The 12,996-nt window shown below is 38.3% G+C and overlaps 1 protein-coding gene across 4 annotated transcripts in view; it reads left to right on the plus strand.

Moving 5' to 3' along the window:
- spn-A (RAD51 recombinase homolog spn-A) overlaps window positions 1-2,276 on the plus strand; it is a 55,828-nt gene extending 53,552 nt beyond the window's left edge. For all 4 annotated transcript variants that reach the window (XM_071673134.1, XM_071673136.1, XM_071673137.1 and 1 more), the window contains one exon: window positions 1,315-2,276. In XM_071673134.1, coding sequence (XP_071529235.1) covers window positions 1,315-1,438 — 124 coding nt within the window. In that variant the 3' untranslated portion in view covers window positions 1,439-2,276. The remainder of the gene's footprint in view (window positions 1-1,314) is intronic.
- The last annotated feature ends 10,720 nt before the right edge of the window (window positions 2,277-12,996 follow it).

Genomic DNA, 12,996 nt, shown 5'->3' on the forward strand with positions numbered 1-12,996 from the left:
ATTGATTCATGGCTTATCTTTTATGCTAACAGCACTTAATGCCTTTTTCTCAGTGTAACATATCCTTTAGCGATCACTGGAAAGCAATATTTTTATTTATTTCATCATTTGCCCATCCTAAAATCCCCCTGGTTTTGTTTAGGTTTTGGAACCCCATGACTCTTACTTGTCATATCACCCATTCTGCATTTAGATCCTTCAGCACCAAGATTAGATCTCTTACTAAAGAACTTGCTTAGCTTCTCCCAAAAAGTACTTCTTTCTTTTGCTCTTTTACTACAAGGTGCAAGCTTTAACAGTCACACACCTCTTGTAGTCATCTCTCATTCTAGCCCACATCAGTCTAGATATCACTTGTTTCATTTTTACCCACATTAGCTTAGAATTCTCTTCTTTCATTTTGACCCACACCAGTCTAGAATTCATCCACCAGTCTAGAACTTGCTTCTTTCATTCTGACCCACCTCATTCTAGAGCTTGCTTCTTTCTTTCTGACCCACAGTAGTGTAGAACTCATTTCTTTCTTTCTAAACCCTATCAGTCTAGAACTCACTTCTTTACTCTCTTTCAACTCAGTTCCACAGCTCCTATTTCATCAAAAGTATCTCCCCCTCCCCCTTTTCTGGTTCTTGAACCCACAAGAACCTCAGATTTTACCCCTAAACAACCCCAAAGCAATTTACCCCCTTCCATATAACTTAATTTTACATAAAGTTAGATCATCCCATTCCTTTCATCACTTATCAACAGTTTCCCCCTTTCTTCTCATGTGAGTTACATCCAAGTATATTCAGACACACAAGCATGAGCCTTCAAGGAGAAACCCTTGTTAAGCTCTTTCTTCTCTTTCTGGATATGGAAAATGGTAATACATGATGTATACTTTTCATATGAATAACTCTCTTTTATACAAAGTGTCTTAATATGGGTTCATTTTAACGTAATTCTTGTGTTCTTGAAGTGTACTTTATAGTCAAATTCAACCACATTCTTAAGTTGCTCATTCTTAAAATACTGCTTTGTTAAGCAACACTTTTGATTCTGTATGCATTTTAATGATGTAATTCAGCTATTTAAGTACATGTTGGTGAGATAAAGAGACTTAACGAAGAAAAAACAGTGGGGCTTCATACAGTGACACGAGTATGAAGTAATTATTTATTTATGATAGTAAATGATGACGAGTAATACAAACATTTGAGTTATGTTAATATATTTTGATTAAGTTTTTGGAATATTAATCTTGAGTGAAATTATTCTTCGTTATTTTTGTTAAATATTTTTTCATTCTGTCAGTATAAATTTCTGTTCCAGATTGTATTTGAGAAAAGGTAGAGGAGAAACAAGAATATGTAAGATCTATGACTCCCCATGTCTACCTGAAGCAGAAGCCATGTTTGGAATATATGCTGATGGTATTGGAGATGCAAAGGATTGAGTTTCTAGTTATGAATTCCACTGTTTATTATATTCTTAAAAAAATATGTTATCCATTCTTCTTACTTCTATCCAAGACCTAACTTCTTGCATTTATGACAAAGCTTTTTCATGCAGTTGACTCTTCAGGTGCTATCTATAATTATTAGATACCTTTCCACTTCCATACATATAGATATATCATTTATTCCATTAGAATTGTTTCGGAAGCAGTAACCTCTCCAGATGCTGTTGTAACTAAATCTTTTTACTTTAAAAATTAGTTATACAGCTCTTACTTGTATGCCATTCAGAACTGTGCTTCTTGGCATTAATTTCTTTGGACACCTTAATACCACTTACCTCCATATTTTTATTCATAGTAACAGCCATGTCAGTCTAAATGCCTTTACATTTTAGCTTTCTGTATGCATCAGATTTTCTAAATGCTGCATATACTATATACCTATCCCTTGCTTTATGTGGGGGTCATGCTCTGTGAAAACCTCACACAAACAGAAAATGCATTTAGCAAACCAGTAGAAATACGGAGAAAAAATGGGATATGTGCATCAGCTTTGTGGTCAGTACCAGCGGATTCTCCTCTTACCTTCATATTATGGAGCTTCTGATGTCGAGTAAAGTTATCATGTCTTGCTTTACTTACTTGAAATGGGTCTGGCTCAGCTACATTGTCTTGTTTATATAAATGCTCATAAATCCTCAAAGCTTTAGACCTGAGCTGAAGACAACTAAGGCTGCTTTTCGTCTTTGTCACATGCTTCTGCATAAGAGCATTTTCTAACACTTGTGGTCATCTTGGTAGACATTGGTGTAGGATGGAACACAGCATTTCAAATTTTCTTTGCATTTTCTTTATGATGCAAATTGTAGATATACCTCGGTTGTAAGTATGTCCAAGTGCTGATGCTCCCTTACCAACATCAGCATGTTAAAAGATTTCTAGCTTTGTTTCTATAGTCCAGGATGTTCTCTTCCATTTACTGCTGGTTCCTGCTAACGCAAAAAACAGCGATCAAGTATGGAGGAAAAAAAGCCTAGTTTTGAATAGGGAACTGTTGTTTCATTGCTTTACACCTGACTGCTAAAAAATGGATGCAAGCAAATGCAGACTTTTTTTTGTCTGTTCCCAATGCAAACTCACAAATGTGGGAAATAGCAATCAAGGTTGAAAAAATATACCGTATATACCTGTGTATAGTTTGAGTCTTTAAGACCCAATTTTTAGGCAAAAATTGGGGGTCAACCTATGCATGGGTAATAGTTTTGTTTGAAATCCATTCATGATGAGAAGGGCTAGGAGCAACTTTTAGCTTCAGACATGAGAAATTTTTACCAGTTACATCCTGTAAACAATGGAAACGTAAAATATGTACCAATTAGTAATGAAAAGCTGTGCAGTGCCTTTAGCAGGTGAAGCTTACGAACTTAGAGAAGGCTGACTTATCCTTTAACGTGCTTTCAGTAGTCTTTGTCAAACTTCTTAACTCAGGCTAAATTATCATATCATATACGGTATCATAGTTTTATAACGATAGACAATGCACCACGAGCTGTTGAGTGTTTGCACAGTTGCAAGGGCAGATCTCTTGCATCATAGCAAGACCAAAGCATTCAAATGCATGGTAAGTTATGGTATGGTAGCACAGGATGATGTAAAACATAAAGTATTCATTTTTAAAAGTTTATGTATGGATACATCAATTTTTGTTCATTGAATTTGAAACATCAATTTTTGTTCATTAAATTTAGAACAAAAGAAAATACAGTATCATAGTTTTGAATATTTTCATTAAAATCCATCAGAATAATTTTCCTTGTCATTGTCTTTAGGACCAAACAGCTCCTCCCACTCCTCTGTTTGAACAGCATTGTCATATTGGTCAACACCATCATCAGCCATAGGATCATCATTATCTTCGTACTCATTCACACTGTCATTAGCCTCATAATCCCACAACAGTTCATCTGTTCCATCAAGAGCATTTGAAATCCCGCATTTCTTTCAAGATTTCACCACAGTTTTTGGTCTGATTGTATCCCAGGCCTCGACAATCCACTCACATAATGTTGCTATTGTGTGTCTTATATCCTCCCATCATCCAGTTGTTTCACTTCACTCTCATTGCATCTTTGAATGGTTTGTTTATGGAAACATCCAGTGGTTGGACAAGACTTGTTAATCCACCGGGAATCACAGCTATACGAGTGTTTTCCCTCCTAATTCCTGCCGTAACACAGTCAACAAGATGTGACTGAAACATATCCCATGCAACATTTGCTTTGAATTTTTTTTCTAATATTACCATGGGTGTCAGCTTTGTGCTGTCAGCCATGCATGATAACTGTGAATCTTGATTTTTTAAGTCCACTAGTTTTAACAAACTGTTTTTTCACCAACTATATTCACTATTTGACTGACTGGCGCATAACATAATTCATGGGCTTTTCGTCCATGTTTCCAGTACACAAAAGTATTTATGTATCCTTTTTCCAGTGTTTGATTATGAACCTATGAAATTCAATAACCTTGTCATCAAGTTCTTGTGGAAGACTAATATTTTCGTTTTTCGTCTCAGTATAAAGTCATTTCTTATCATAAATCTTGTGCACCAACCATGGCTTACCTTAAAATCTGTGATGCCTTATTTCCTTGCTAGTCTCAAGGCAAAGATTCGATTTGATTCTTAGGAAATACCATATCCATTCCGTCAGTTTCAGTAACATACTTTGCCACTTCAACTTCCAACTGTGGCTACTTGTTACACTGTCCTCTCTTAGCACACATTTATTTTTTGGCATATGCTTAAGTTGTACAGAGAGCTTTCTCCAGTCTCTAACATTTTTTTGGATTCCTTAAATTCCCTAGTTTCTACACAGTTGTTAGTCTGTTCTACAATTCAATCACTCAGAGCTTGAACTTTGCTGTGAACTTAGTTTTTTCTTGAATCCATGCTGAAGAGAATATGGGGTCATGCATGTTTGGTTGGTCTTTTTTGGCGGAAGTCATGCAAATACTGGTACTGGTATTTATTTGTTTGATATCTTAGGTATTTTGAAAAATGAATACTTGTAAATTAAAAGTAACGTAACATTGTATTTCATACAAACTTGTTATATTTCTGGAGAATAAGAGACAAGACAATAAGAGTATAACAGTTTCAGGCTGCTTAGAAAGGGCCGATGCAAAGGCAAAGCCTCTATGACCAGGGCTCTGCTGTATCAGCTAGACGGTACATATTTTTTTAATAATTTTCAGTGAAAAAAACTGTTACATCACAAATTTATTTTTTCTTAACTTTGTCTGAATGAATATATTCTATTTTCCATGTGTGGCAATGGGAGTGGATGAAGGCAGCAAGTATGAATATGAACATGTGTATATATGTATGTATGCTCTGAAATATATGTATATGTGCATGTGTGGGCACATGTATGTAGTATGTTTGAGGAAAGGAACCTGGATGTTTTGGCTCTGAGTGAAACGAAGCTCAAGGGTAAAGGGGAAGAGTGGTTTGGAAATGTCTGGGGAGTGAAGTCAGGGGTTAGTGAGAGGACAAGAGCAAGGGAAGGAGTAGCAATACTCCTGAAACAGGAGTTGTGGGAGTATGTCATAGAATGTAAGAAAGTAAATTCTCGATTAATATGGGTAAAATTGAAAGTTGATGGAGAGAGGTGGGTGATTATTGGTGCATATGCACCTGGGCATGAGAAGAAAGATCATGAGAGGCAAGTGTTTTGGGAGCAGCTAAATGAGTGTGTTAGCGGTTTTGATGCACGAGACCGGGTTATAGTGATGGGTGATTTGAATGCAAAGGTGAGTAATGTGGCAGTTGAGGGAATAATTGGTATGCATGGGGTGTTCAGTGTTGTAAATGGAAATGGTGAAGAGCTTGTAGATTTATGTGCTGAAAAAGGACTGATGATTGGGAATACCTGGTTTAAAAAGCGAGATATACATAAGTATACTTATGTAAGTAGGAGAGATGGCCAGAGAGCGTTATTGGATTACGTGTTAATGGACAGGCGTGCGAAAGAGAGACTTTTGGATGTCAATGTGCTGAGAGGTGCAACTGGAGGGATGTCTGATCATTATCTTGTGGAGGCTAAGGTGAAGATTTGTATGGGTTTTCAGAAAAGAAGAGTGAATGTTGGGGTGAAGAAGGTGGTGAGAGTAAGTGAGCTTGGGAAGGAGACCTGTGTGAAGAAGTATCAGGAGAGACTGTGTACAGAATGGAAAAAGGTGAGAACAATGGAAGTAAGGGGAGTGGGGGAGGAATGGGATGTATTTAGGGAATCAGTGATGGCTTGCGCAAAAGATGCTTGTGGCATGAGAAGAGTGGGAGGTGGGCTGTTTAGAAAGGGTAGTGAGTGGTGGGATGAAGAAGTAAGAGTATTAGTGAAAGAGAAGAGAGAGGCATTTGGACGATTTTTGCAGGGAAAAAATGCAATTGAGTGGGAGAAGTATAAAAGAAAGAGACAGGAGGTCAAGAGAAAGGTGCAAGAGGTGAAAAAAAGGGCAAATGAGAGTTGGGGTGAGAGACTATCAGTAAATTTTAGGGAGAATAAAAAGATGTTCTGGAAGGAGGTAAATAGGGTGCGTAAGACAAGGGAGCAAATGGGAACTTCAGTGAAGGGCGTAAATGGGGAGGTGATAACAAGTAGTGGTGATGTGAGAAGGAGATGGAATGAGTATTTTGAAGGTTTGTTGAATGTGTCTGATGACAGAGTGGCAGATATAGGGTGTTTGGGTCGAGGTGGTGTGCAAAGTGAGAGGGTTAGGGAAAATGATTTGGTAAACAGAGAAGAGGTAGTAAAAGCTTTGCGGAAGATGAAAGCCGGCAAGGCAGCAGGTTTGGATGGTATTGCAGTGGAATTTATTAAAAAAGGGGGTGACTGTATTGTTGACTGGTTGGTAAGGTTATTTAATGTATGTATGACTCATGGTGAGGTGCCTGAGGATTGGCGGAATGCTTGCATAGTGCCATTGTACAAAGGCAAAGGGGATAAGAGTGAGTGCTCAAATTACAGAGGTATAAGTTTGTTGAGTATTCCTGGTAAATTATATGGGAGGGTATTGATTGAGAGGGTGAAGGCATGTACAGAGCATCAGATTGGGGAAGAGCAGTGTGGTTTCAGAAGTGGTAGAGGATGTGTGGATCAGGTGTTTGCTTTGAAGAATGTATGTGAGAAATACTTAGAAAAGCAAATGGATTTGTATGTAGCATTTATGGATCTGGAGAAGGCATATGATAGAGTTGATAGAGATGCTCTGTGGAAGGTATTAAGAATATATGGTGTGGGAGGCAAGTTGTTAGAAGCAGTGAAAAGTTTTTATCGAGGATGTAAGGCATGTGTACGTGTAGGAAGAGAGGAAAGTGATTGGTTCTCAGTGAATGTAGGTTTGCGGCAGGGGTGTGTGATGTCTCCATGGTTGTTTAATTTGTTTATGGATGGGGTTGTTAGGGAGGTAAATGCAAGAGTTTTGGAAAGAGGGGCAAGTATGAAGTCTGTTGGGGATGAGAGAGCTTGGGAAGTGAGTCAGTTGTTGTTCGCTGATGATACAGCGCTGGTGGCGGATTCATGTGAGAAACTGCAGAAGCTGGTGACGGAGTTTGGTAAAGTGTGTGGAAGAAGAAAGTTAAGAGTAAATGTGAATAAGAGCAAGGTTATTAGGTACAGTAGGGTTGAGGGTCAAGTCAATTGGGAGGTGAGTTTGAATGGTGAGAGGCTGGAGGAAGTGAAGTGTTTTAGATATCTGGGAGTGGATCTGTCAGCGGATGGAACCATGGAAGCGGAAGTGGATCATAGGGTGGGGGAGGGGGCGAAAATTTTGGGAGCCTTGAAAAATGTGTGGAAGTCGAGAACATTATCCCGGAAAGCAAAAATGGGTATGTTTGAAGGAATAGTAGTTCCAACAATGTTGTATGGTTGCGAGGCGTGGGCTATGGATAGAGTTGTGCGCAGGAGGATGGATGTGCTGGAAATGAGATGTTTGAGGACAATGTGTGGTGTGAGGTGGTTTGATCGAGTAAGTAACGTAACGGTAAGAGAGATGTGTGGAAATAAAAAGAGCGTGGTTGAGAGAGCAGAAGAGGGTGTTTTGAAATGGTTTGGGCACATGGAGAGAATGAGTGAGGAAAGATTGACCAAGAGGATATATGTGTCGGAGGTGGAGGGAACGAGGAGAAGAGGGAGACCAAATTGGAGGTGGAAAGATGGAGTGAAAAGGATTTTGTGTGACCGGGGCCTGAACATGCAGGAGGGTGAAAGGAGGGCAAGGAATAGAGTGAGTTGGAGCGATGTGGTATACAGGGGTTGACGTGCTGTCAGTGGATTGAATCAAGGCATGTGAAGCGTCTGGGGTAAACCATGGAAAGCTGTGTAGGTATGTATATTTGCGTGTGTGGACGTGTGTATGTACATGTGTATGGGGGGGGTTGGGCCATTTCTTTCGTCTGTTTCCTTGCGCTACCTCGCAGACGCGGGAGACAGCGACGGGGTATGATGAATGTGGGCATTTATGTATATACATGTGTATTTGGGGGGGTTGGGCCATTCTTTCATCTGTTTCCTTGTGCTACCTCACTAACGCGGGAAACAGTGACTAAGTATAATAAAGAAAAAAAAAATAGAATATATATATCGGAGTGGTGGGAGGATTCCTCCCCTCCAGGTTTTACTTTTCCAAAAAAGGGAACAGAGAAGGGGTCGTGAGAATTTTCTCTCTAAGGCTCAGTCCCCTGTCTTTACACTACCTTGCTAGTGCAGGAAATAGCAAAATGTATAAAAGAAAAATTATATATATATATATATATATATATATATATATATATATATATATATATATATATATATATATATATATTATCCCTGGGGATAGGGGATTAAGAATACTTCCCACGTATTCCCTGCGTGTCGTAGAAGGCGACTAAAAGGGGAGGGAGCGGGGGGCTGGAAATCCTCCCCTCTCGTTTTTTTTTTTTTTTTTTCCAAAAGAAGGAACAGAGAATTGGGCCAGGTGAGGGTATTCCCTCAAAGGCCCAGTCCTCTGTTCTTAACGCTACCTCGCTAATGCGGGAAATGGCGAATAGTTTGAAAGAAAAGAAAATATATATATATATATATATATATATATATATATATATATATATATATATATATATATATATATTTCCCTACAAAAAAAGAGCTCTTATGAATGGTGAGACAAAAAGATTAATAGGATATTTTATGCAGTTGATTGAAAGTTACTACTCTGAAGGTACCCTACATATCTAGAGTAGTTGCAGTCATTGGGTTAAAAACAGTCCATCCATTAACTTTTCTCTTTTTTGGTCCTTTCCACCTAAATTACTGGCCTAGTTTAAATCAGTGAAAGAAGTCAGAAACTAGTAAACCAGACACACATCTCTTGCATTCAAAACAGTTGGTAGGCAAGGCAGTGTAGGTAGTCATTCGGCTAATCTCCTAAATTGTATAAATACACATACAGCATCATTCTGTCATCTTTGATTTGATATATATTAAACTATTTGATTCATGGGAATATTGGGGATAGGGGATTAAGAATACTTCCCACGTATTCCCTGCGTGTCGTAGAAGGCGACTAAAAGGGGAGGGAGCGGGAGGCTGGATATCCTCCCCTCTCGTTTTTTTTTTTTTAATTTTCCAAAAGAAGGAACAGAGGGGGGCCAGGTGAGGATATTCCACAAAGGCCCAGTCCTCTGTTCTTAACGCTACCTCGCTAATGCGGGAAATGGCGAATAGTTTAAAAGAAAAAAAGAAAAAGATTAGGATATTCAATCCAAAGCCTGGTACTCTTCTAAGAAGTTGTATTGTTTCACTGACATTGTGTTCCTTGTTAAAAATTATTGCATAGGTAAGGGAGCAGACTTTAGTTAGTGATTGTATCGTAGGTTAAAGGCCATAGCAAGGAATTTGGTTTCAGGAAGTTTTAGCTGCAGACTTTAATTTTACCATAATAGGTAATGTTGGAGGATGTGATGCATATGTTGTATAGTGTAGCCACCATCACCATCATAAAGAAAGAAAAAAAATTGTCTGCAGGTTATTTTTCATATCATCAACAATACCCTTTACATTTATATTATGTAAAGTGGGGAAACCTTGACGTTTTGATTTAAAGTTGGTAATCCTTGCATTTATTACCAAATTCATATGTACAGATATCTCTGGCAAACACACTCTTCACCCTGACTTCAAATTTGGATCTCTCTCTTCACCTAAATTGTTTTATGATATACCTTTAATATCTAATAAGTCTTTTCATTATTTAAAGTGACCCAGTCAGATGCTTTTTACTTTATGAGATAGTACAAACACATTTTTGCCTTTTTCACATTTTGAATCATTATTTTTACTGGTTAACTACTACAGCTTTTATGTAAATAAATATTCAAGGAACACTTGAAGATTCGTGACCCTGACTCCCCGTTTTTCCAAGATATGCTTAGAACCCAACGTAGTCTAACCTAACCTCATCTCACCTGAGCCAACTTAGAAAAATGTTCAGGAAGGAGGCAATCTTCAGGCGAGTCATAATTAAAGCCTTGCTGTTTATAAGCAATATATATATATATTTCATACTATTCACCATTTCCTGCATTTGCGAGGTAGCGTTAAGAACACAGGACTGGGCCTTAGAGGGAAAATCCTCACCTGGCCCCCTTCTCTGTTCCTTCTTTTGGAAAATTAAAAAAAAAACGAGAGGGGAGGATTTCCAGCCACATATATATATGTGGGGGAGGGGGCGAAAATCCTGGGAGCCTTGAAGAATGTGTGGAAGTCGAGAACATTATCTCGTAAAGCAAAAATGGCTATGTTTGAAGGAATAGTGGTTCCAACAATGTTGTATGGTTGCGAGGCGTGGGCTATGGATAGAGTTGTGCGCAGGAGGGTGGATGTGCTGGAAATGAGATGTTTGAGGACAATGTGTGGTGTGAGGTGGTTTGATCGAGTAAGTAATGTAAGGGTAAGAGAGATGTGTGGAAATAAAAAGAGGGTGGTTGAGAGAGCAGAAGAGGGTGTTTTGAAATGGTTTGGGCACATGGAGAGAATGAGTGAGGAAAGATTGACCAAGAGGATATATGTGTCGGAGGTGGAGGGAACGAGGAGAAGTGGGAGACCAAATTGGAGGTGGAAAGATGGAGTGAAAAAGATTTTGTGTGATCGGGGCCTGAACATGCAGGAGGGTGAAAGGAGGGCAAGGAATAGAGTGAATTGGATCGATGTGGTATATATATATATGTTAATGTTAAGTGATTTTTTACATGTGCACTGGTGTATAATTTTCATTAATGTAAATGTCATTGCTGTTGATTCAACAGGACAATAATGAGATATGATACGTGATGAAGCTCATTGATATTTTGTTATAAGATTTTGCTAGTTGCAAGATTGTATTAACCAGAAATGAAGGTTAACTTCCCCTTTTTCTATTTTAATGTAATACTATTAATATTTAAAATTATATACAAAAGTTACCCAAGTAAGTGAAAGGGATTCTTAGGTATTAGAGCTCCTAAAGATATTTTAGTAAGTGCTTACTGATTGTATGTACTTTATCACATCAAGAAATTTTGTATCATTTCACTTAAAGCTATCAGTTTCTGGATTTTCAATTTTCCTTGTATGATTTGATACTATGTTAGTAAGTAGTATCAATTCGATCATTGACCTTTAATTGATATTGAATGCCATTGTTCATTTAACATGACATAACGATTCTTTGGGAGAAAAGACAGACCCATCCAGCTGAGACCATGAGGGCAAAGGGGATTGCTGATGGCAGTAGGTTTGATGCTCCCATATTATTGAAAGCTAATCAGGTATTTGCAAGAAGAGTTTGTTTCCTTAACTATTTTCCTCATATAGGACAGGTTAGAGACAATGGCAACTCCCAGCTCCTCACACACCGAATCCTCCCAGATAATAATGTTGAGGCCTTTTTTAACTAATCCCCATCTTCATTGCTTTACATTTGCTAGGCTTGAGTTTCATCAACCATGTATCAGACCAACACTGGAGTCTGTTTAGGTCCATTTGTTAGCTAATGCAGTCCTTGTTTTTCACTTCCATCACGACTTTTGCATCATTTGCAAACATATTCAGGTAGGATTCCATGCCTTTAGGTATGTAACATGGATCAAGAAGAGTAATGGTACCAAAATGAAGCCCTGTAGCATTATGTAGTCACCTTGACCCATTTAGAGATGGCTCCTCTGATTTACATTCTTTTTCTTCTACTTAGATGATCTGTCCATTAGTTTTCCATTATTCCTGCATGGTGATCCATATTCTTAATCAATCTCCCAAAGTTGAATGATGTCAAAACCTTTCTGGCAGTCCAGATACAAACACTGCACCTAGCCATTCCCTTTGTCCAAGACAGAGCTCACTTTCTTGTAGAAATCTAAGGAGTTTGTTAAACATGACCTACTTTCCCTAAAACAGTGCTGCTTCTCACTCAGTAGTGTCTGTGTAGAGTCATCAATTTTCTTTATAATTATCTTTCCTCGAACCTTACAGAACATACTCTTCAGTAAGAATGTTCTATAGTTCAGTGGCTCCTTTCTTATAGATAGGTATGATATTCATCCTTTTTCATTGCAGTCAGCACTCTCCTCTGCCTAGTGACACCTTGAACAGTATTTCAATTGGTTTATCTTGTGTATCTGCATGCTTCTTCAGCACACATGGTGAAATTTCATCATGGTATAGGTCAAGACCTTAAGTACTCTGTTAAAAGTCATTTCTATAATTCTTCTTCTTATACATTCTCCCTATTCCATCTCACTGGTTTTGGGGCTGTAGTGTCCTTCACAGTATAAACATATTTGAACTTGTTATTCAGTTCTACACATAATTTCTATAATTCTTTGTTTTCTTATACATTCTCCCTATTCCATCTCACTGGTTTTGGGGCTGTAGTGTCCTCCACAGTATAAACATATTTGAACTTGTTATTCAGTTCCTCACATATCCCTGCATCATCCTCAACAATTCTCAATGGTCCACTCCTATCTTATCAGCTGCTTCCTTTCTTCTCTCAATAAATGATCATCTTTCTTCTACTCATAACCCTCTTCAACTCACTTTTCCTCTCCTCCATTTAATATCCGTTCTCTTTCTCGTGCTGATCATATTTCCTCTCACATTTCAGACCTGTGCAGCATCTAGCTAAAATGTAGTTTCTCCCTGCATATCTTTCTAAGGATCATTTGCTTCCTCTTTTCAGTTTCAAAAACCCCACAATCCAGCCCTATAACATAAGCATTGTAAGGCTCAACCATGTCCTGCACTTTGCCCTGGACACCCTGCATAATCATCACAAAGTCTACTTCCCAAAAGCTGGGAATGCTGTACAGGTACCATAATTACTTTTCTTGTGAGCAGTTGTTTCATATCTACAGGGGTTTAATTTAACCATATAAATATGGGATGCTGTTCACACATCTGGGGGTGGATTAACCTCCACTGCTCTATTAACTAGAATGGATTCAAAGCCTTAATCTCATTACTTCTGGAATCACCTTT

The sequence above is a fragment of the Panulirus ornatus genome, chromosome 18 (assembly GCF_036320965.1).
Source record: "Panulirus ornatus isolate Po-2019 chromosome 18, ASM3632096v1, whole genome shotgun sequence".
In the NCBI taxonomy this organism is placed as follows: domain Eukaryota; kingdom Metazoa; phylum Arthropoda; class Malacostraca; order Decapoda; family Palinuridae; genus Panulirus; species Panulirus ornatus.